The 24,745-nt window shown below is 39.7% G+C and overlaps 1 protein-coding gene across 11 annotated transcripts in view; it reads right to left on the bottom strand.

The window, feature by feature from the left end:
* The window catches only part of Asap (ArfGAP domain of ASAP), a 55,778-nt gene that overhangs the window by 24,816 nt on the left and 6,217 nt on the right, over positions 1–24,745 (bottom strand). Inside the window, exons 1-2 of one of the 11 annotated variants that reach the window (XM_033337661.2) lie at positions 22,234–22,472; positions 16,146–16,198 (exon numbers count right to left, since the gene is read on the bottom strand). The exons of 3 other annotated variants lie outside the window; for them this stretch is intronic. In XM_033337661.2, the coding sequence (XP_033193552.2) occupies positions 16,146–16,198; positions 22,234–22,333 (153 nt within the window). In that variant the 5' untranslated portion in view covers positions 22,334–22,472. Of the gene's footprint in view, positions 1–9,273; positions 9,624–16,145; positions 16,199–21,631; positions 22,132–22,233; positions 22,473–24,745 lie in introns of those variants that run through there. 7 more of the 11 variants (XM_033337669.2, XM_033337660.2, XM_033337671.2 and 4 more) reach the window with 7 other exon arrangements.

Below are 24,745 nucleotides of genomic sequence, written 5' to 3'. Positions count from 1 at the left end.
TGCGATCCTAATTCGACGCTGAAAGAAGCATATACACGGCTTTATATTAGACTGGCTCTTGTATACTCTCGATGAAAATTTTATTTCACGTTTCTTTCGCTAGCAATCACCTTCCTAGGATGGTTCCGGTTGGTAAAAGAAGAATCTGTGCAAAGTACGAGTAAGAGGAAAGCACGGCCCTGGAGCCCCAAACGCTAAACTCTACTTGCGTAAATGCACAAAAAACTGGATCATGTTCCAAGTTATCGACTATATCGAAAAACATGTCGAATTATATGAAAAAGATCGAAGATTTAAACAGAGAGCATCTTTTATATTCCGTTACTTTTTTTTCGACGCACGGAAAAAGAATGAAAGAAATGGGGCAGAAAGCCTGCAACAAACGATAAAATTACTTTTCTAATCTTGAAAATTGAAGCGCTTCCTAATAAAATTCTTCTTTCTTGATCCATAGAGGCTAAAAATAACGCGTAATTTTGATTCCCATCCCTGAGGAATCATCCTGTTTAAAGAACATTGTTCGTTGTACAAAAGAATTGTGTTCGTTAGTGGACTTTTTCCCTTATCCAATCGAGCTGGTATTTTTTCACAGCTCGTTCTCTCATTAATTGACCCTGAAACCCAAAACCTTGGAAAGAATTTTCATCAAGAATAAATAAGAGGCGTTCTAGTGTATACATATTGAACTCGATTCCATCGCTACGGTAGAGGCGCGCGCTCGTGCAATCCTTATCGATCCCGATGATACCGGCGTACGAGAGAAGCTTCGAATGAAAAAAAAAAAAAAAAAAAAAATACGAGAAAAGAAAGAAAGAAAAAAAGAAGAGAAGAAGACGGCAATTAAACCCTCGATTTTATATGTGAATGTATGGGAACGCGATGAATCTCAGAGGTGAACGCTTCGCTCGGTGGAGTATCTGAAATTGAAATCTCGTTTCTGTATACGAGCTTGTCTATCTCTCTGTTTAACCAGTGACATCGTGAGATGTGATTTTTTTTTAAATAGAAATTGCAGCGAGGTGTTTAACTTGGATTAGAACGTTTCATGCCGCGTTATAACTACGACGGAGGAAGGGACTTTGATTTATTTGAGAACATAGAAGAATCGCGTCAAAATTTAATAGTTGTACTCGTACGATTGACAGTTCTCCATCTGTCAATTATTCTTCCTATCGAAAATTGAATTATAATTCAATTCGGTTAGTTTCGATTAATCTGCTCTGGCCGAAGAATCAAATTGTTTCGCTTGGGAATTCATCGGATGGTAAACAGCGAATAAAATTCGATGGACGGTTGTTGGCATCGGAAATTGCAAATTGCGGAATATTCTGACGAAGATATATTTTACAGCGTGTGGATCAATTTTACGCGCCTATTATTATTATTAAAAAAGAGAGAAAAAAAATGGGGAGGAATTGAAACATCGTTTATACGACCTTCTTTTATTATTCACCCTATATTCCATCCAATCGTAGGAAACGTTTTGCAATTTTGCATGTGAAACGTTCTACGTGTAAACGTTTCAAAATTGATCCAATTTCGGTATTTAACCTGACTTCACAAAATGACACGATGAGTGAGCAATCAGAAAGCGAGAAGCTACAAGTTACTTAGAATTGCTAAACTTTGTGAATCGCGCCTTGGAAATGTTTCATTTATAATTTCTAAATTTCTAATATCAACCTATTTTTTTTCTCAATTAAAGGCAATGTAAAATTCCAAGTACACTTATCTCTGCATTCCTGTCATTTTCTTGCGATGAACGATCTTAGCGGACAGTAAATCGTTTACTTTCGATACAAATAACGCGTTCGAGACGAGACGAATATCTGTTGTTCGAGTTGCTCCACGTTACATCGACTTGCCCGTTATAACCGAAATAGTGACGCGTTCCAGAGGGGAAACAATGATATTAATTAATTCAACGACTTCCTGGCTGACATTAATTAACGCAAGAAAGCCGCGTTTAAGCCTTCAATTACCTATTTTAATTGGTTGGTGGTGCGACAAAAGCCGTGAACGACGCGTCGATCGTTAACCGACCGATGGCACCACGTTAAACGATAAATTAACTCGCCAGTATAGTCGTAAAATTTCTTAATTACCGCGTGACGATAAGAAGATGTGTTCGATAAGAGGAGTGTTCGGGGCTTCGAGGGTCAACTGTCTGACAAATGTAAAATATGAAATCAACCATTCCTCGAAACTTTTAGTACGAAACGTGAGAAGATTGTACGTGTATTTACGAGCAACTTGGATATAGTTAGCGGAAGAGATACAATAACGACGTTGTAATGCAAAACCTTTTATTCTCGGTTTTACCATACTGAGCTATTTAAGCAATTAACTGTTGCGACCTCTTTGAAAACTTTGAAAAGCTTGTACTTGAAACGCGTGACAAAAAGTAAACGACGACGAGTATACTGGTTGAACACAGAGTATGCGTGGCTCTTATAACATAGAATTAAATTGTAACGAAACGATCGTTTTATTTCTCAATTTTGTTACCGACAGGGCTCGTCGTAGCACGAAATATCGCCATTTCTTCGCGATGAAAGCAGGTAACCGGTTAAAAGCAATACATCGTTTGAACGTACAGTTGATGATAGAAAAATAGTAAATCGACTGGAATCCACGGATTAGAAAAGTCTGAAGAACGTTTAACGTATTTTGGGAGAAGCTGTTTTTAAATTACGTTCTCCCGTAATTTGCAAATTTCTAAACACTTTGAACGCGTCTTTTTCGTTCGATGTTACGTCGCTTCCCGATGAAATATCTGCAACCTGTGCTTTAAAACGATCGATAGGGATTCTAGAAGCAACTTTGCGGCCAATTCAACCTTGACCAAAATGTACTACTACAGACCCTTCCAGGTTTACATTCTATTTGTTAAGGTTAACGTAAAGTTAATCTCGGGTATATGCTAAAATTCTAGTCTTTTTTGTGTCCAATCTTCTTCTATCCGTACACGATCGATCATATCGTAAATCAATGTTCGAAATATTTTCCGCCGCTTTGTACAACTTTCTCGAGTCTTCGTGATGAAATAGTACGAAATTGGGACATTTTCGTGTTTCTGTAACGTTTCGAAAGTGCTTGCCAGCCAGAGTTACGCTTGCAGGTCCGGTCAAACGACCAGTTCCAAAATTGAATTCAAAATTGTACATTCGTCGTTATTCCTCTCGTTCGTCCGACTTTATGTAAATTTCTCTATCAATGGAAATTGACAAACCGGATAATCAGGTAATATAAGATTGTACATAAAGATTGTTACATAAAGTTAAAATATAAAATTGTACGATTTTAATTAAACTTTGAAACCGGTCGTTCGACCGGGCTTGATAGGGTTCGTGTTAAGGTCAGAGATGGAAGCCATGCGCGACTCGACGTTATCGTCGTCGCTCATCGTCAAGATTATTGTCATCGATCGATCACGAAATCTCGCGACGAACGCTCTGAAACTACGTCTGGAGCAACTGTAACAATCGCGGACCATCTGTGCCGGTTCGACGTTCAAAAAAATAGGAGGTTGACGGAAAACGTTCTTTGCCGAGTTTGTCTGCAAAGTCTTCCGAGAAAATTGATCGCTTGTTGGGAACGACGTAAGACAAACGTGAAAACTAAGGAAAGTAAAGAAGAAAAATGCGATGTTTAAAAAGAAAATCGCTAGCTAACATCGTCTATATATATATGTGAATTCTATAGAATTCAAATTACCCGCCAACCGATATTTTTACTTTTGCCTTGTTTCATTACAGTGTCATTTTGCTGAATGGATTAGATCACGAGAGAAGAACGGTAATTTAAGACTTGCAAGATCGATTCTCGATTCCCCGGGTAAAATTTGTAATAGATTTGTTGTTATTAACTGTTATTGTATTTAATTTAATTATTCCCAAAGTAAACTCGATTTTCCAGAATCGATCGTCTGATTTACTCCAAGAATTTAATTTATTATTTATATTTATATATATTTAATTTGATTATTCCCAAAATAAACTGAATTTTCCATAATTGATCGTCTGATTTACCCTAAGAATTTAAATTACTATGTACAGGGTGGTTGGTAACAACTGGTGGTAAAAGCGGAAAGGGGGTGATTCTACGCGAAAAAAGAAGTCGAAAATATAGAATAGAAATTTTTCGGCTGAGGCTTTGTTCTCGAGAAAATCGACTTTGAATTTTCGGTCGGTACGCGTGCACTTTATCGCGTCTCGTTATAACGGATCTCACTGTAGATCGTAGTCTCGATGGAAAAATTTAAAAAAGAAAAAATAATTTTTATTCTATATTTTCGACTTCTTTTTTCGCGTAGAATCACCCCCTTTCCGCTTGTACCACCAGCTACCAACCACCCTGTATATTTAATTTAATTATTCCCAAAGTAAACTCGATTTTCCAGAATCGATCGCCTGATTTACCCCAAGAATTTAATTTATTATTTATATTTATATATACTTAATTTAATTATTCCCAAAATAAATTCGATTTTCCAGAATCGATCGTCCGATTTACCCCAAGAATTTAATTTATTATTTATAGTTATATATATTTAATTTAATTATTCCCAAAGAAAACTCAATTTTCCAGAATCGATCGTCCGATTTACCCTAAAAATCAACGTTATTGTATATATAAATGCGTCCATGTATGCGTCGCTGCAACTGTACGCGAATATCGTCGATCCTGCTGAATAGAAGGGGCAAGATGGAACCTTCCTTGCTGACGTCGTGTCGGCGTCGACATCGGTTGGCACATCTAGTCTAGGCGACGGGGATCAAGAGGACTCGTCGCCGATGAGAAACAGGGAAAACGCGAATTCCGCGAGGAACAATCGCCGAGCAAAGTGTCGTGTCAGCGTAACGTGCTCGACGATACGTGGTGGCCGGTGTATCTTGTCGCTGGTGCGATCGACTGGTACGGCTCGAAAGGTAGGGAAAAAACACAAGGGCAGGGTAGGAGAGGGGAGGTTTGCTCGTTACTCGTGAAATACGCGCGTTCCTTCTCGCCATTGTGCGTCGACTTTATCCAAAGCTATCTGATATTTATCGTCGTACCTCGTGTCGCCGGTTATTCAATTCAGCGTTACGAGGGAACACGTGCAACGTTTAATTATCGCCGCGCACGCGGTCCCTCGTACGTGCACTTAGCGTTGCAAACGCGCTATCAACGGCTGTACGCGAAACGATTGCACGCGCCAGAGAAATTAGGTGCGCGACGTACGATGAACGTACGCGTCTTGCAGCGCCTTGTTGGTGGAAAGCCGTGGCATGGACAGAAACATGCCGCGTACGATTCGTATAAAGACGACGTACAGACGTAGATGTCTCGCCAGTTAACCGCGGAATTTAGTTTTCAAAGCCTCTTACGAGCTTTGTGATCGACACTCTGGGGGTCCTATCGACGAGCAAATAGCTCGAGTCGTCGTGTATTTTTGCAGCCATCGAATAGATTCAAAGGGTTTTTCGATCTTTCACGCGACTGGAATATTCCATTCTTCCGCAACCTCTGGGGTTTGTCGGCGAGAAACTTTTCAATGTGATTCTTTACACCGACCAAAGAGTTAAAAATTCGAACGAACTTTCCGAGCGGCGTACGACGAGTACAATATTTTATTAAAAATTCTCGAGAGTATTTAAAGAAACTTCTGATAACATTTTTCAGCGTGATGCGTTTGAAAACAATTTCCCCGATGGAGAGGTACCGAGCAAAATTTATCGTTTCGTTAAATTCTTCAAAAATCTGAACGATCTCTCCGAGCGGCCGATGTTACGCATCAAGCGCACCGAAATATTCATTCCGATTGACGCGTGTATACGTGGAACGCGGTTAACTGGTTGAGAAGAAACGAGAATTTTGTTGCGTTAGTATCGCTTCATTACCGTTTTACAAGATCGAAAAAACTTCCGACAGATAGATTTTCGTGCTTACATTGGCGCACATCGCCGCGAGAATATCTTTGGAAACGCACTGACTGATCCAACAATAGCAAAAATTGCGACGAAAGAACCGAATTAGCTTTCCGTACGCAACATCGGTGGTTCGACGTCTTGAAACGTATCGAGGCGATATGCTAGCGAACGTGGGACGTAAATTTACGTGATGCAACGTCGGTTCGTAAATCGATCTCTGACTTCTACGATTCGAAGAGAAACGAAGAGTTGAATCGCAAGTTGAGTGAAACCGTAATAACCGTGGAGAAAATCAGGACATACTGAACCGACATAAATATATATGTAGATATTAGAAAATGGTGGTGCTGTTAAACGCGACATCTGCAACGTGGAACTATCGATCAGCGACATGATCATAGAGCGTTCTGTGTGCAACGAATAAAGAAAAGGAACACAATGTCGAAGATAATCACAAGGATATCCTCGTATCGATCATTCCAACAGAATATTATCAGCCTCCGTAAAGAGATTAAAATATCGAAGGGAATTTAATAAGCCACTGAATGTAAAGAAATAGTCGCGAATAATCTGCGCACTATTATTGTCATTATTGATAATAATAATAAAATCGAGCAATCTTACACCGAATTTCTTCAAATTTCTTCGTTGTTTTCTGTTTCTATCGAATTTATCACATTGCACATTTTAAGAGAGAATATGCAAACTTTATTTTTTAACAACTGACGGTTAACAAATGTTCGATTTAAATATAAAAAAAAATTGAAAGTAACCTGGGACATTTTATTTACAATTAGCGTCTATCAGAAAAATCATCTCCATTCATTGCTATTGTCAACAAGTCTATCAATGGACGGTTACGAAACATAGTTGTAGGGTATCTCGGTGACTACGTTTTACCAAAGTCTGCCAAAGTCCGAGATGCCTGGCGTAAAGATTGGAAAGCGAAAAGAGAGCCGGCTCGGATAGCGGCAGGAAATTTGTAACATTAGCACCTGGCCGGTAGCAAAACTCGGTCGATAATAATGGAATTTGTTCAGCCGAGACTTAACAGACTTGTCGATACGCTGAGAATTAAATCGACGGACTTTCCTTTGGTCGCGCGTTATCTTGGAGAGCGGCTGTTTGCCGAACGAAGACGTCACTCGAGGTATAATTGGAAAGTTGGAATGGAAACGTTCGGATCGATGAACGTTCCTATTGTTCATACGAGGCGTACAGCAAGCGAGCCAGAGTCGCTGAACAAATTGAATAAAACAGAAGACAGAATGACAGAAACTCGATGACTCTACCGCCAGCTTCCGTATCCCTACGCGCGTATGAAACATCGTACGAAATTAAATATTAAACGCACAGTGACTCGCGAAGCTATTTGAACGTTTGTTATGGCAAACTTTTATCGAGATACGTGTGCGTACGTTAAGTGGTGGATTGTATAGAATGGCGGAGTATGTAAGAAAAAGGCCGCCAATTTGCAGATATTTGGACAAATTAAAAGTACACGTTTGCTGGTATGGGTAAATTTTCTACCTTTGGACGAAAGTCGTTTGAACGATGCCAAAAATAACTTGATCGTTGTTTCTGTTCTATTTACGAACGAAACCTTATTCCTCGTTCGGATTTAATAGGACGACGAATGATTATATATAGATAGTTTCTGGTCTCGTCTCGTCTGTGTCACTTTGTCCGTGAAATTAGCATAGTTACTTCTCTTCAACCTACTCGCTTCGTCGTGGATACGAAACGTCATTAGAAATTACAAATTGTAATTCACGGCAATCTCCTTTGATGGGAACGTTATATTTGTAAATAATTAATTTTGATTAATTAATTAGATTAATTTCGTTATTTCAACACAGCGTGTTTAGACTTGTCCGAGTAACAAGTAATTTACTTTCGTTTTCTGTTTGAATTCTTTACACCGGCTTCATCAGGTCCGGTCGAACGACCGGTTACAAAATTTAATTAAAAACCGTACACGTTCATCGTTATTTCTTTTCTTCGTCTAACTCTATGTAAATTCTTACGACGAAATCTTGAAACCGGTCGTTTCACCGGACCTGGTAAGGTTAGTGTTAAACAGCAAACGTCTCATTCTCTCTTTCTCTCTAAGCGACTATTTAAACCATCGTTTATTCAATGATATCCGACATTGTACGTATGTAACGATATAAAACGGGGTTGAAGTAACGTTAAGAAGCGAAGGGGAGGAAATAAAAAACAAAAGATTGGGAACAAGCGGAGAAACGTATGGCATTTCGTTTAACGACGATTCATCCTCGACGAGTTAAGCGTTTAAGCAGATTAAAGAGAGCAGATTTCGTTGAACCAGGTTGCGATATGAATGGATTAAAACTTCTTATCGCCGACTAAATACCGTGGCGTTTCCATAGCGCGCGTTTCTCTTTTTGTGGCGTCTCCCACCCGTTAAAACACGGCTGACAAGCGCGATTACGTTTTCTAATTTTAGTTGGACGCGCGCAGCAACTAAAACGACGCGACTGTTCGCGTACATACGGATTTTCTAGCCGCGCGAGACACACGACAATAGCACGTGTATGTAGCGTGTTAAACGCGTTATTTCGCTACCGAAACTGAGCCGCGTCTGTCGAATGTCGTCGTTCTCTGTGTTTACTCCAGTCTCGAGTTTCGTCGTCAACGAGCAGGACGTTCAACGAACGCGACCCCTTCGCGTTGGACAAACTTATCTCGCGTGCCTGGCCTCGTCGAACGATCTGTTGCACGCTGAAACGCGAATTTGTAATTCGAGCCGTGCACCTTCGTCTACACTTTTTTGTGGCCATCGCCATAGCGACACGCCATCTCTTTACGAAAATCTATCGTCGATTGGCTGTTTCGTAGCTTCTCAAGGCGGGCTTCCAACGGGGGAAAGTTCGAAACTGTAATCTCGCAAGTGTTTGCTTCGATGCGTACGTACGTACAAAATCTCGATTATCCGAGGCATTGTGAACCGTCGAGGGTTTATTTCGCGTAAACAGGATGCGGGCAAATGGCACGTACAAGCGGATACGACGCGATTTCTTATGAAAAAGTATACAGAAAACATGGAATGTTTTCACTTGTACAATTACCGCATTTCGACTGACGCGGTAGTTTTAACGTTAAAGTGTTAAAATAAAAGTTGTACGAGAAACACGAAGCAAGGAAGATAAATTCTATCGCGAAACAGATTAGACGCAATGAGGCAATTGACGTGCAATCGTGCAGCGACGATGCAGAAATCGCGTTTCGTCTCGAAAAGCCGCGTCGTCGCTCTACGTAATTGGAAACTTACGAAGAGCGACGAGGCTGGCTACCGGCACAGGGAAATTGATAAACGTGGCCCACCTCCGGAACTGACCTCACTTACGTCCTCGCTGTGCCAACACAACGGTAGGGATAAACTGAAGGAACGGGTTCTCCTGCTGCTCTCAGCCGATGAACTTCGTGTACTGGTCCACTCGTGTTCGTACGCGGGAGTAAATGTATTTACGAATCTTTCCGTACGACCGCGGATAAAGCTTCTTCGCGAACCTTCGTTTCTCATCGCACACTTCGTACGTTTTCAAAAAACACTGGAAACTCGTGTCTCTCGCAGCACCCACTATTCACATATAAATTTTAAAGTTCGACGAAGCGATAAAAACGGAGCGTCTAAAAGAAACTTCACTCAGAACTGTTCTGACTGTTCTGACTGTTCTGACTGTTCTGAACACGTTAGGAGACTACAACCTCGAGTGATGGTCTGGTAATGCCATGTATCAGCGTGGTCAGCACTATGGAAAACGTCCCTGCGGTGTAATGGAAAAGGAACAACGTAAAAGACCCGAATCTCTCCGAAAACATCCGAATATACTACAATAACAGGTAATAAAAGATTGCAGGTAGCCGTTTAAAAAATTTTATTGTCGTTTTAATCTCTAAAGACCTCTTGAGGTAATGGCAAAATTGGATAAATGCGCCGCTTCAAAGGAAACTCCACATCTTTGTTTTCTGTTTGGTTTTCTTAATCCTCGAAGTCACTGAGTATTGTTTAGGGCAATCAATTTGAAGGGCTTCTCGACCCCATAGCCTTTCTAGGAACATGCCATAACCTTGCACAGATAATACAGAGGGTTATAGAGAGGCTAGTTTTCGTAATTGCGGACTTAGCATGCACATTGTACTTGTATTTAAGCTTACTGAAATATATTTCTATCATACAGTCAACCACGCATTTTCTCTCTTTACTACGAGAGAAAACCTTGAAACAGTACCGTTGCAGAGTAATTAAGCATTCAGCTGTTGCGACCTCTTTGAAAATTTTGAAAAGCGTGTACCTAGAATGTGTGGCAGTAAATAAGCGACAACGCGTACACTTGTCAAAGACAGATAACTGATTGAGGGTAAGCGAAGTTAGGTAGGACCCTGTATATTAGATATAATATAATACGACATAACGTATAATTGTGAACATAACAGAGTATGCCAAGTTGATCCAGCATTAACCCCATGTTCGGCTACATGATTTATGTTTGTGTGATAAATTATCTCTCAACTTATTAAGTGTCTTGTCGTGCGTTTCAGTCGGTAAGGGCAACTACTACCTGATGCTTAATTATCCCATAACTAGTACGCTATTACCCGCACTGGATAAAGAAAAACATACTATCCTCTTCGATGTGTCGTTTATAGCACGTTATAGAAATATATATTTTTTTTTGTAACTTCAGTAACCTGGTTTCCGGCCTTTACAAATGTAAACACTCTTGGAACGTTCTACCGTTACACTTTGTCAGGCGAATCTTAGGATACGGCAGTGTAATTTGACCTGCGTTTCGTAAAATATACATACCACAACATCGAGAATTTTAAGCCATAAACCTTTCGTGTCTTAGGATTTTTACAATCAAACTTTTTCGATATATTCTATCGTTCTAATACATTTTGAAGAGACATGGATATCAAATTTTCAAGATATCGACACATCTAAAAACGAAAGAAGAAAAGAAAGAAATAATAAATAAATAAATAACGTTAGAAAAATGGATCGTTTCCATGGAAATAAATCGCAATTAAATCGCGTCATCGCCAGCTTCCATTCCGGTTGTAATGGGCCACACGAACGGTAGAACGAGATTCAACCGCAGAAAGGTGTTTCATTCAACGAGGCTGGCCGCGAGCAACCAGACAAGCTTTTTCAGCTTGCTCTCCACTCGTAAGAACCGCGAGCGGTTGTTAAGGAAAATAGGTTTTTCTCTCCGCGGATATTTCCATCGGCCATGCGAATCTGCAGCCAGTCGTATTTGATATTTGCACACCACGGCGTTCCACAGATCTCATTGTCTTGCATGCTATTTGCACGCAAAGTTCTACAGGCGTATGTAACATTTCGTATATATTAGAACAAGTTCTTCCCATCCTTACGCAAAAATCGCGAAGAATTCGTTTCTACACCGTGGAATATCGGTACGTAAATTACTGATAAGTAGCAAATACGAGGTAAGCCGGAAACCGTCGCGAGTCATCCTGAGGCAAAGATTATAATAAATAAAAAACATATTAGGATGTTCGAAAAGTTTCTTTCGCTTTATAAGGAAATACTAGATGCGGAACAGCTTTAATTTTATATTACTTTTTTATTGAATTATATATGATTCGTTTTGTTCTATTGGAACGATAAATAAATAAATAAGTAAATGTATATATAAATACAAAATTTCATAACCGGCTGCACGTATAATGGAATATTACGACGCGACTAAATTGATTTCTAAAAATCAATATGCCACGATAGAGCTCTTGTTTTACGCGTTATTTCACTGCTTCAATCCCTAACAGGCTAATTTTGACAAACATCTAACTACAATTATGTAACAAAAAAAAAAAAATGAATAGAAAAAAAGAAAAAACAGAAAAAGAAGAAAAAAAAATAATTATCCTATCGATGAGAAAACGTGCCATGAATCGTGAAACGAATCTGAAAGCAGTTAATTAAAGCGAGATGCAGGTCGGTAGGCGCGTAACAAGCATGCAATAAATGTTGACACGAAAAAGCAGATGAGTCACTGGAGGACCGTAGAGGGACCAGAGAGAATCGAGCACACTTTAGACCACTAAACCAGCTTCATCACGACCTCTCTCCGTCCTCTCTTCTCTTACTCGCTCCTATTCTCTCTTTCTCTCTCTAGCGACAACCAGGTGAGGCAACTAAGAACGAAAGGAATTCCTGGCCGCGCGACCTTGGTAGGTCGTTCGTATCCGAGTCGTTTACCTGGACCGATTTGCAAACGTTGATGGAGGTAACCGCGATGCTTCGACTATGGCGGACACGCTCGACCTCTTTCAACGAGACGTATCAAAGCACGCGAAGGAAAATACGCTGGGCAAGAAGATATCTTAATATATCGTAGCGTAAGCCGTAGAGGATATTTATTTTTCCATTCATAGCATCCGGTTTACGAGCACAATCGCTCCTTGTCGTATGAAACGCTGTGCGTTTCTTTACGGATATAATCGCACGCGCACGCGCGCGCATGTGTGTGAAGTTGGCGCCCCCAAGTGCAAATTTTCGTAAAACAAACAAACATTATTCGTCTGTTCACGATTCGTCGAATTAAAAACCCAGTTTGTTTGTGCATTATTCGAGAAGGAAGAAAAAAAGAAAAGAAAAGTTATCGTAGAATTAAAGAATTTGTCACGAGCACCGGCGTGAATATTTTTCGTTGAAGAGCAAGTGGCGTACGACTGTCTACGTTCGACCGATAAAAATGTTCGTTTGGCCACTTTCCAAAACAAAGTTATCAGCCACTGAGGCGAGTAATTTTCTCTAACGAAATTCGTTTTTATCTCTCACTGTTTCCAAGTTGTTGCTTGTCCCAGTTACGCCTGACAACCCGTATAAACGCAAGTTTAAACTTTCTTGTGGCCACCATTTTGCGTATTTGGTTGCAACGTCGCATGCGCAATTGCTTCGATATTTCGTTGGACCAGCGAAGCGCGCTTTGAATTTCCAACGTTGAGTCGACTGTTTGCAGAGATTTTAATCAGAGTGAATGAAAGAAATCGTGCAACGATATTCGGTGAATTTTTCAATTTACGGAAATTCCGTACGAGATGCGTATATACGCTGAATTGCGAATAACGAAGCACATTGGACACTTCGAAAATTCTAAACTGAAATTTCTGCTCGTACGGGGAAACAAGATATCGCGTTACAGGGAATAGACGGGGAAGCAGTAAAACGTCGATGGAATATTTTTTCAAACCGCTGGTAAATCCACGACGTCTGATATCGAGTTTCATATTAGCACGTTCGATTACTATACGTCTGTTTTGTTACTTAGAAATTAGATTTTCTAACAAATTCGTGCGCGCATCTTAGATAACATCAGAGGTGTTAACGTATATATTTTGAGTTTACTTTCTGTTAGAACAGCAAATTTCGTACGCATATCGTAGAACTAGAGCGAAACCAAAGAAAAATAAATCGATACCGAAAGCTTGTTTAACGGAGATTTATTAGTGTGATATAATCATTTAATTTACGGATTAAATTATACAACTTCCTGTGAGAAGATGTTAAAATTAAACGTATTAGTATCGCGACTATATATATGGTTAAGGAAATAGTTTTAGTTTATTGTAATAAAATGAAAGAAAAAAAAAAAAGAAGAAAGGAAAAAAGGGAACTAAAAAAAGACCAGAGTAATAAATATCTCTCATCACGCACGTTTTCATCGAGACATAAATTTAATTTAATCGCGTTCGCATCGACAAATCGTATTCAAAATCATCGTTTGCAATGGAAGTGTAAAAAAATCACGTAACGCGAAATTTCTTCGCGTAATAAACGCTGATAGAGCAGGTGCAGAATTTCCGCGCCACTGATTCCATTAAAATGCTTATTTCCGCTGGAATGTATCGCGGTGGTCGGAACGAGCTGAATTTCAATGTTTGAATTTTCCAGGCGCGTACTATGTTCGATTTAATCATTTATAGACATTGATTATTATTATATTAAAATGCAACGTGCTGGAACTAACGCACAATATATATAATACGTATAATTCGTAATTGGGATATTTCCAAGATTGAATTGATGCAAATATACGAGCTGCAAATAAGAGAAACGCAGAAATCGGTATCACTTGAGATGTTTCGTTTTATATTTCACGATTGGAATGAATTCGAGACGAGAAACGATTTCACCGAAGAAAATTAATATCGGAAATTGATCGTAGCGAATTGATATCGGAAGCGATGATTGCAAATCGATACAGTTTCCGTTACGATTTCGTATACAGACGAATCGAAAAATCTGCGAATCTGCTAGCTTCTCAGTTATCGACGGAGATTTGGCAAATGCTCAAAAATCAGATTTCTCATTTTCCAACGAGAACGCGTTGAGGTACTCGTAGATCGATTTTCTTTCAATTTCTTTGAATATTCTTTGATACCTTATATGCGTGGCAGTGATTAATTCTTGCGTCGAAAGGTTTGTTTCTCTTCCTTCTGTTTCTATTTACCGACCGTTCTCCGCAGAATCTGACAAAATCGTCTTTCTTTATTTGGAAACTGATCGAGTCCCACGCCGATTACAGACTGTCGTTAAAGTCAAATGCTGCGCAACAAAATATCGATGCGTATTTATTCGCGTAGTATCATCCCCAGATACGAACGTGTACGCTCAATTTTGTGTCGATAAAATACCGGTATTTTCGTATTTTCGGCTGACCCTATTGTCCTCCTCGCTTCTATATCACCCGAAATATGGTAGATGTTACGTTTCGATAATATTATCAACGTTAACTTTACCAGGCCCGGTCGAATACGACTAGTTTCAAAATTTAATTCGAAATTTAATTCAAAATAAGAAATTGATTAATCGGATAATATAAGAATTTATACAAAGTTGGACGAATAAACGATGAGATATTTTATCATCCGAAACTTTACCATCCAATTGAATTCTTGTGTTCTTTGCGTATTCCATGGTTTCTGTGAGTAAAATAGTAGACTAGTTCGAAAGAAGGAGATTACCCGAGGAGATACAAACGCGAGGAAGAAACGACGAGGACGCCAGGGTTAAATATCAAACAAATAATTGTTTTCTTTTACCGATAGTCAAGAAATCACTTGTTCTCTGGACAGAGAAGCTGAGATGTGCGCGAAGAATACGATTTTTCGAGTCTCAGAGAGTGTCTTACTTAATTAATTGGGAAATAATTAAGAACTGAAGCCCATGTTGAAATTTTGTTCGTAACGTTAAAACGAAAATTAACAAAATCGTCCGTATAATTTCAGCGCTATAAGGAAAAAACAAAACTGAAGGTACAACGAATGAAAATTTTCTTCTGAATTTTTATCTTTGGCTGTAAAAAACACATAAACTCGGTGTTAATTTTATTACGTTTCCGTCTGATATTTGATAGATTTTTCCTTCTTCTTTCACTTTTATCAATCTGTGTGTACGCTGACCACCAACTTATCCAAAGTTCCCTTTCTAATATTCGCCTCACGCGGATTTTATTCTTTTCTTTCAAGTCCAACGATATTTCCTATAGATGGTTTCTCTCGATCGTAAATTTTCCTCGCTAGAATCGGCCGCCGGTTCTCTCGATCGGCTCCGGACACGAGGGCACGATACTGGTCGTGATAGTAATTCTATTCCGAAATCTTCGAATCAATATTTTTCGTTCTGGCGGCTGTACGAATCGAAGCATCGTCTCGCTGAAAAATCGTCCTTTTATCTTCCGTCTCAATTACGAGGGGCAGCAATTAAATCTACCCTTTGCAAAAATAATTTCGTTCAACGTATCCACGTTGGCACGATCGGTGATTTCTCCGGAAATATCGAAGAAACGAGGCGGAAAATGTGTTTTTCCTCGTCCGTAATTACACGCAGCACACTGTACGTACCTTAAGAAGGATGTAATGCGACGACAACGATCAACGACGACGACGACAACAACGACGACGGCGACGACGACGACGATGACGATGACGATGATGATCAACGAAATATTTATACGTAACGATCGTTATATATAGACAGCGCGTAAATATAAAATCGAGGAAAAGAAGACGATCGAGGAAAGAATCCGCGGTATCAAAGAACCCCTCGAGCCGGTTGAACAATTATCAAAAAATTATCTGGAGCGTGTTAATGTGTCGGCAACATGTAAACGACCGGTTACGCAAAATCCAATACGTGGCATGCTGCTTGAATTCATGTCGATGGAATTAGCTTACCGGCATTCCTCTACCGTCTTTGAGGGTAAGCACACGCAACATGCTTCCTGCAACTATTTCAATCGATACGCCGCACTCGAGTGAAAATCTTGTGGAAAGTCCGAGCCGCGTTTCCGCTCGAAATCGTTCGCTCGCTCGCTCGTTCGCTCGCGCGGATCTTCGTCGAGTCCGGAACCGACACGAAGCGTATTCCTATCGGGTGAACAAAACTCTTTTCGCCGCGGCTACGAGCGTAAAGATCGGCGAATACAAAAAAAAAAAAAAAAAGAAAAAACAATAAAAGAAAAACGTTAAACGTTTTGCCGGATACTTTTCTTCTTGAAATTTTAGTTGTTCGAATTTGTTACTTCATCCTTCTTTGCTTAATAATTTTTTTAGTGTTTATTTAGTTTTATATACAGGGTGGTTGGTAATTGGTGGTACAAGCGGAAAGGGGGTGATTCTACGCGAAAAAAGAAGTCGAAAATACGGAATAAAAATTTGTCGTTCGAGGCTTTGTTTTCGAGAAAATCGACTTTGAATTTTCGGTGGGTACGCGTGCACTTTATCGCGTCTCGTTATAACGCATCTCACTGTAGATCGTTGTCTCTGTGGAAAAATGAAAAAAAAATTAAAAAAAAATTGTTTATTGTATATTTTCGACTTCTTTTTTCGCGTAGAATCATCCCCTTTCCGCTTGTACCATCAACCACCCTGTATATGCATATTAGATTAATTGGAAAGTTCTGTTTATAAATTTTATTCTGTATTTTACTACCGAACGAATATAATAAATAACGATGCTATTTTGTTACTTTAGACGAGTAACAATTGTTAAAAAATTACTCAAAAGATAGCTAAGAGACGGATCTTTTTATTACATATAAATACAATTTTTTTTTAAAGCAAGTTATTGCATCAATTTGGAAATTCGAAGTGATTCGTTGGAACAAATAGTTCGACGAGCTTCGAAGTAAAAGGTTAGACGAATGGGGTAGGTGTCTTGTCATGAATAGGCTAAGGGGGATGTTATAAATTGTGGAAATAGCGGTGAAAATATTCCTGAACCCTTTGAAAAAAAAAAAATAAACGTTTATTTTTAACGCGGAAGGGAAGTTCATAAAACACGGACAACGCATGTAATATTAGAAACACCATGTTGCTGTTGCATCGCGTTACAAATTCTCCAGCAAATCGAGATATTTGATTAAATCGTGTACCTTCTCGTAATTTCCGCGATTTTCTTTCTATGGACGAGATACGCGGAAAACGATAGAAATCTAACGTCTAACGTCTAAAAATTGAAGAATTACTTGAAGAACTAAACGGAAGAAATAAATTTCCAAATATCTGTGACTCGATGACATACGCGACGAAGTAGCAAAATATAAATGGAAATACTTGGCAATTTAGCAAAAAATCTAGAAATTACTTGGCAAAAATTTCACTCGACAAATCGATTTCTTTTTTTTTAAAAAAAAAAAACGGAGAGATCGATAGAAATGTTCTAACGACAAAAACTAAGAGACTCTTACAGAATGGAAAATAAATAAATCGGCAAGGTAAAAATATCTTTGATTGGTTGGCATTAGTTCTAGGGGTGCGTTGCGTATCTTCATTAGGACAAGCCATCGTTGTCGTTCAATGACGTTTATATTTTCAATTATATGTACAAGCGTTGATTTAACATGGTTTAACGATTTAACGTGATTATTAGACACCCTTAAAGTAAAGACGATGTTCTTAGGTTCAAACGAATCCACGGTCAACGGGATAACTCTTTGTACAATTGAATATGTTTTGAAACTCAAAATGACGTTAGCTGTGACGCACGGTATCTTTCTGATTGATTGACCAAACGTTGTGTGTAAACTCTCCAAGGTGATCATAAGAATAAAAGACTGACACGATCACACTTGTCAATTGCTTATCGATAGGGGTTATCGACAAAATTCCAGGCGCCGTTACTAGGCAGACCCGCGTAGAGTCGTCACAGCTCCTTCCCCGGGGCTCGTTTGTTAATACAGCGTGTATCCCTCGATATTGGTACTACTACTGTTAAGTAAAACGTTCATCCTGTGACCGTGGCTACGTTCGGCGACCAGTCGTGTCACCTGGACCCCAAGCCCACTGTCACAAACCTTGGGCAAACATAATCAGAACGTATCGCGACAACTACTTCTAGGTTCTATTATTTAAGTACAGCTAAAACGAATAGTTTGGACCAAAGTATTGGGAATCTTGCCAAAATACGAAAAGAAAGGCCCGTTGTCCCTGCACTTCTGACACGTACGCACACTGTATCGTAGAGTCGACGAATAAAAGTACAGTCGATTTGCTTTCCTTGAAAACCGAAACTACCAAACAGACAGAACTTTCAAATCGATCTAATACTCGCGAGCTTCGAGCCGCATTTAAAGTAAGAATACGCTTGTGATGAAACGCATGCAGAACTCTGCTGTTTTACGGAATCACCGGTCTGCTAGAGCTAATTGCAGGATCCGATCGAAAGCAGGGAATTAACATTCCGCGGGTTTGCTTTAGCTGGAAAGCTTATTTTTAACTGGAGTTCGTGTTAGCCGGCAACGGAATTGAATTCCTGTTTTTACGCGACGCCGAGAGAGCGTATTTCCGATACGCCTTAGGTCCATTTACGATGGCTACGAAAAAGTATCTCCGCGTTGCGCTCTTGTTGCTTTCCAACGAAACGTTCGTCAAACATTGGCTTGGCAATTAAATGGTTGCGGATTTTGTCATTAGATGGTACTGACAAAATCCGCAATCACTTAGTTGCCAAGCCAAATAGATTCTACGTTTCACTCTCGCGATACAGAATTTTTCGTTTGGCAATCGCGTGAAAAAGGTACTATTAACGTAATAGTACTATCGGCTTAGTAAAAGTACCATTAGCGTAATATATTTGAACTTAATTAACCCTTTGCACTCGAGAGGCGACTGTCAGCCACCACGGCGTTCCGAGTTGCAACTCCAGTGGCGAGCGAGAAGCGACAGTCCCCGTTTACGTTAGATTTCGACATCTGCGATTGATGGGTGCAATATTGGTAGATAAATTGGTTCCTTAGTTGTTTTCGTTCTTTGTTAGCAAGCGTAAAGCGTTAGACTTTAAAATAGAGATCAAATATTTAATCCCATATGCCTTCGAAGCTATGGTTCTGACAACGTCTCCAAATTTAGTTTGGATTCGACGATCATGGCAAAGGTATTATAGTTTAGAAACCCTTAAAAACTGGCCTTCGCAAGTGAAATTAGCTGAAACGAAGATGAACTTGATTTTCAACTGTTGAAAAATGAAATTAATTATATTGAAGAACGCATCTTGGTGAATGGTTTATAAATTATCATAAAAAAAAATAAGGAAATTAATATTACAAAATCATATTTCCAAACGTGTAAATATAGACAAATTATTGGAATATAATTTTTTTTGCGAGTTAACTTCTATATAAAATCATCCGGAGTAGCTGCTACGCTCCACCGAAAAAGACCTCCAGTGCAAAAGGTTAAGCATGTACATATACAGGGTGGTTGGTAAGTGGCGGTACAAGCGGAAAAGGGGGTGATTCTACGCGAAAAAAGAAGTCGAAAATATAGAATAAACATTTTTTTTTAATTTTTTAAATTTTTCCATCGAGACAACGATCTACAGTGAGATGCGTTATAACGAGACGCGATAAAGTGCAGGCGTACCGAGCGCAAATTCAAAGTCGATTTTCTCGAAAACAAAGCCTCGAACGAAAAATTGTTATTCTATATTTTCGACTCCTTTTTTCGCGTAGAATCACCCCCTTTCCGCTTGTACCACCAGTTACCAATCACCCTGTATACACATTGTGTACGCTAATTAAGTTAGATATTAAAATAAGTGTATCAGCTTACTGGATAAGATAAAGAATCGTAAAGCTGAGTTGGCAATCTTATCGGTTTCAAGGAACCTACGATATGTACCAGTGTCTTCGATACAGCAGGAAAGAAGCTGAACGAGGCTATTTACATTCGCTTATCGTCAATCAGGCATTCGGAAGATATTGCATAATCGTGTTAAATGATCCATAACGACGCAAGATACGACATACTTTTTTTCTAATATTAATACGCAAAAAAATATTGTAAAATGTTAGTCTAACAAATTGCAGAATATTACGTAAGTATAAGGCGATAAAACGTAGAACGAGCGATGCGATAAAAAGACATTTATTTCTTCGAAATATCTTCTTCGACAGATTTTAGAGGAAAAACATGTTACCGTATCTTAGATCGAAATTTTATTTTCATTTATCAACGCATAGACGTAGAAACGTCATTTTTACAAACACACAGTTAATTCTTCAAAGATTTATCGTGTTTACTCGTTTAAAAAAAGAAAAAAAAAAAAAAACGTGACCAACTTTGGAAAATGCAACTTCGCGCGTTCGTATCTTACGAAAATAATAAAGTGCAAATGTAAATTCCAACTTGAGATGTACGCGATATACAATGTGACTTTTTTCCAACGTTCTACGCCTGGCTATAAATAAAAAATGTTTAAATATAGCTAGCTTACGAGTATCAGCCTACTCGTGCATAGTGAATCATAGAATTTGCAATTTAAACTTTCCAAGAAATAGAAACCTTGCATAATACGCGTCTTTTTTTCTCTTTTAACCGACACAAGCTTACCTACTATGCCGAAGCTACCACGAAGCTTCGATGTTTGACAAACTTATATTTTAATTTATCTGCAAATGTGGTTATCGGTGTTCCAACGAACGATTTAAGCAAAGTAATTGAGAACAACGCATCGTACTTTACACGAAAGATTCATCTAATTGTGAAATTAAAAATTAACAAAACAGAGTTAAATCTTTAACTAGGTTTTTTCTCCTTTTGCACATGTAAATACAATTTAACATATTTCTAACGCAACTACAGCTACGTGTATATACATATATATTTCTCAGACATCGTCAAAGTAAATTTAAACGATCAATTATCTATTAATAATATTGGCAACTAAGTGATTACGGATTTTGTCATTAGGTGGCATTGACAAAATATTACTATTACGCGCTGTACAGTAATTTTTTAGCAAACGTATGAACATTTGGTAAATTTCTACATCCGCAAATTTCCAAGTTGGTTTCTTCAAGCAATACAATCGCCACGCTAGCGCTGTGTCTGGCCACGGTGCTAATGAAATTCGAAAATAACGCGGACAGCAAAATTTCCTATGGCAAGTAGGTTGCAGTACTTTTGCCAGCCATCGTGCGTTACATTAATTTTGAACGTGTAAGACGACGACGAGAGAAGCAGAAACTACCGATGGCTATAAATAAATTGCTCGATGGCGATCTAACGGTGTAATATCGAAATACGATTGTGCAATTTACAAAGCGTAGGTACACGACTGTGTGACTTTCCAACCACGTACACGCATATATGCTATCGCCAGCCAGTGATAACGAAGATTTCCATGCACAAAGCCTAAGTAAGAAGAACAGGTCACTTACAAATACAACTTTGTCCTCGATTCCCCTGGCCGCGCAGTCCAATAAAGAAGAAACTGTACAACGCATTTCTTCCCGCGAAAGAGCAGAATTTTATTCCAAGACTCGACGTCCGCGATTTCTTCGCGGAGTCGTGGAAAACCAACTCTCTCTCTCTAAGCTCGTTGTTGGCAATTTTCTAAGATACCCGCGTCTATCTGGAAACGCATAATCGACAGGCAGAGCGTTACACGATCGGCGAACGTTCCCGATCGTCTCTCGGAAAAATGTAAAGAGAATTTTCCGATCTTGTTGCTGGTAAGCAACGAGAATCGCGAATCGACCCCGTGTGTGCGTAGATCGCGCGATCGAGAAACTCAGGACTTGGTGGTAGCCACGAGCGTGCAACGGCCCTAAAAATGCCTCGTAACGTGTCGCAAAGCTTCTAAAAGGGAAATTGTGCTAACTTTCCCCCTGAAAGACGTGGACGACGCACCGTTGCTACTCTGCGAACCTCGCGAACTCTGTAAATTTGAAGAAAAAGTCACGAATCGACCGATGAAAATTCCCTCCTCGCCCGGCTGAAACGCAATTCCCTGGCGATCGCGATCGAATCCACGGTTTACCTGGGAAGCGGAAGTCGATGGCGCAACGTTTGAGAACGCGCGTCGCGAAGAAAGTCATCGCGTTGAAGTTTTCGTCACGGACGACCGAGTTCCGCGGCATGCGGTTACGAGATCGAGCGGCTGGAAAACGGCGGGTGCGTAGTTTTCCTGGAACGGCGCGGCCGGAGAAAACGACGGAGGATCGCGAAACAGGGACGGAAGAACGGCGTTCCTTCCGTCGTTCGACGCAAACGAGAATAGACTGCGGTCGCGTCGCATCGAAAATAGCCGGGCGGAACGTAAATTTTGATGGCGCGCGCGCCAGTGTCGTAAGTCGCGCCGCTAAAGCGGGAAAGTGGGTGACTTACACGGCCCACTCAGGGTCAAGAGTAAACGAAGACGATACTGGGTTAGGCGAGTTCCGTGCCGGCTGACTGTTCAACTTTTAAATCGTCAGACACGAGGAGTACGATTCGAGGAGTAAAGCTAGCGATGGCACGAAGCGTTTTACAAGCCTACTGTCGGTCGCATTTATGGGAAAACAGATTATATTTGTTATAAGATCGTAATCTCTACGTGTACATGTTTTATTGTTTATCGTAGCGAAGCTTAAAGGCTGCTACGATCTTTGTTTGCATAGGCGTGCGTTTACCAGAATTAGATGTTTACTTTTTAACGCTAACTTTACCAAGCCGGATCGAGTGACCGCTTCTAAAATGTAGTTTAAAACTCTACACATTCGTCGTCACGAAGGATATATCTTAACAAACACCAAGATGGTGCCCCATTGGGGGTAGCCACCCACATGATAATCAAACAGATAAAAAATTCTACCAAATGTCCAAATTGGACAAATTGTGAATGTGAAATTTTAAATAAAAAAAAACACATTCATCGTTATTTCTTTTATCCGTCTTAACTTTATGCTAATTCTCGTATCATCCGATTAATCAATTGCCGAATTTTTATCCATATAGATTACACGAAGGACGAACGAAAGAGATAACGACGAACGTACAATTTTAGACTAAATTTTGAAACCGGTCGTTTGACCGGTTCTGGTAAGGTCAGTGTTGTGTTGCCGAGTGACTGTACAATGATCGGCCGATCGTTCGACATTGTACGAAACGTAACTGATACACGTACCGATGCTCGACTGACATCGATCGTGAGAGACAAAAACGCATCGTCGAGGCCAACGACGTCGAATAAAAATTCATTTCGTGTAATTTCAGCGACGAAAGCAACCGTTTTCCATTTGGTTTGGAAAACTTCGATCGAGTAGCTATGGAGATAAACGTATCTGATTAATTTTCGCGATTTATCTCTTATCAAATGTATACGCGTGCCTAAGTATACGAGAAAGACGAAAGAAATGGATTTCTGCTTGTACAGAAAGGCTTAAGAATAATTCGTTCGTAACCTCGATCTCTCGTAAGATGTTTCGCCATCTCCGGAGTTAAACGGAACACCCTGTAGATCAAAATTGAAATTTCACTACGCAATAGAATTACTCGTCTTTCGCGTCGAGCTTTTCGAATCGAGTCTCTTTGTTCGATCTTTTCCAATATTCTCGTTGATTCGCGAAATTATCTGAAAAGAGATTATTCCAATTAGCAGGCTACTACAGCTAGTGAGATCATCTTGTTATCATCACTTTTTATGGTAGACAGGCGTAATACGTGATTCAAGCTGTGGCAATCGGAGCATGCATACGTTGAAAGCACTTGAAGGTGACCATTTAATGTTTGCTTAGCGATGAACACTTCTTATTGGCCTACTAATGTTGCTTGATTTACAGGTTTAAATAGATTGAACCTATTCGTACAGTGTTGAAGTAGTGCGCTGCAGAGACGTAATATTCGCCGCTGAAATATCCGTTTTGTCATCGAACATTTGATACAATTGCACGATGTAATATGATCGAAAAAAGTCGCGAACGAGGTGTATCGTTCGAGTTCCTGCACGTTTCTTCGACAATCTTTAAATAGTTCGAAATAGAACACATTTACGTCGCTTCGATCGAAAGGGAATTTTTCTACTCTTTGAACTGTATCTATTCCCAATAGCACGTTGAAAAAAAAACAGGATAAAAAAGAAAAAAGATAAGGAAGAAAGAGAAGAAGAAAAAGAAGAAAGGACTGGGTTGAGAAAAAAGCGATAACTCCGGCGAGTGCACGCAACCTGCGGGAAGTCCTTGGGATCGTTACGGAGAAGCAGAAAAAAACGAACTGACCCGGAAGCTGCTGGCGCGTCAAAGCAGACGGAAGCGGTTGAGTATAATTTGCAAGAAAGCAGCAAGTCGAATTGCACCGTAAAAGTGACCCGTTGCGGTACGAGTGCACCGAATATCGACTTTCGACCGAGGCAGAAGTAACACACGCGATATACTCGACGAGATTACGCTTTAACCCGGTCTGGTGTACTTCGCCATTGAGCAAAATTAAAAATTGAAAAATCAATTTTTAACGTTTGCGAGAATTAATACGGTGAAGTATATCGAAGTATATTACAATATAGATAGTAACGATAT

The sequence above is a fragment of the Bombus vancouverensis genome, chromosome 5, assembly GCF_051014615.1.
Source record: "Bombus vancouverensis nearcticus chromosome 5, iyBomVanc1_principal, whole genome shotgun sequence".
Lineage (NCBI taxonomy): Eukaryota > Metazoa > Arthropoda > Insecta > Hymenoptera > Apidae > Bombus > Bombus vancouverensis.
This window is presented reverse-complemented; position numbering and strand designations above follow the sequence as displayed.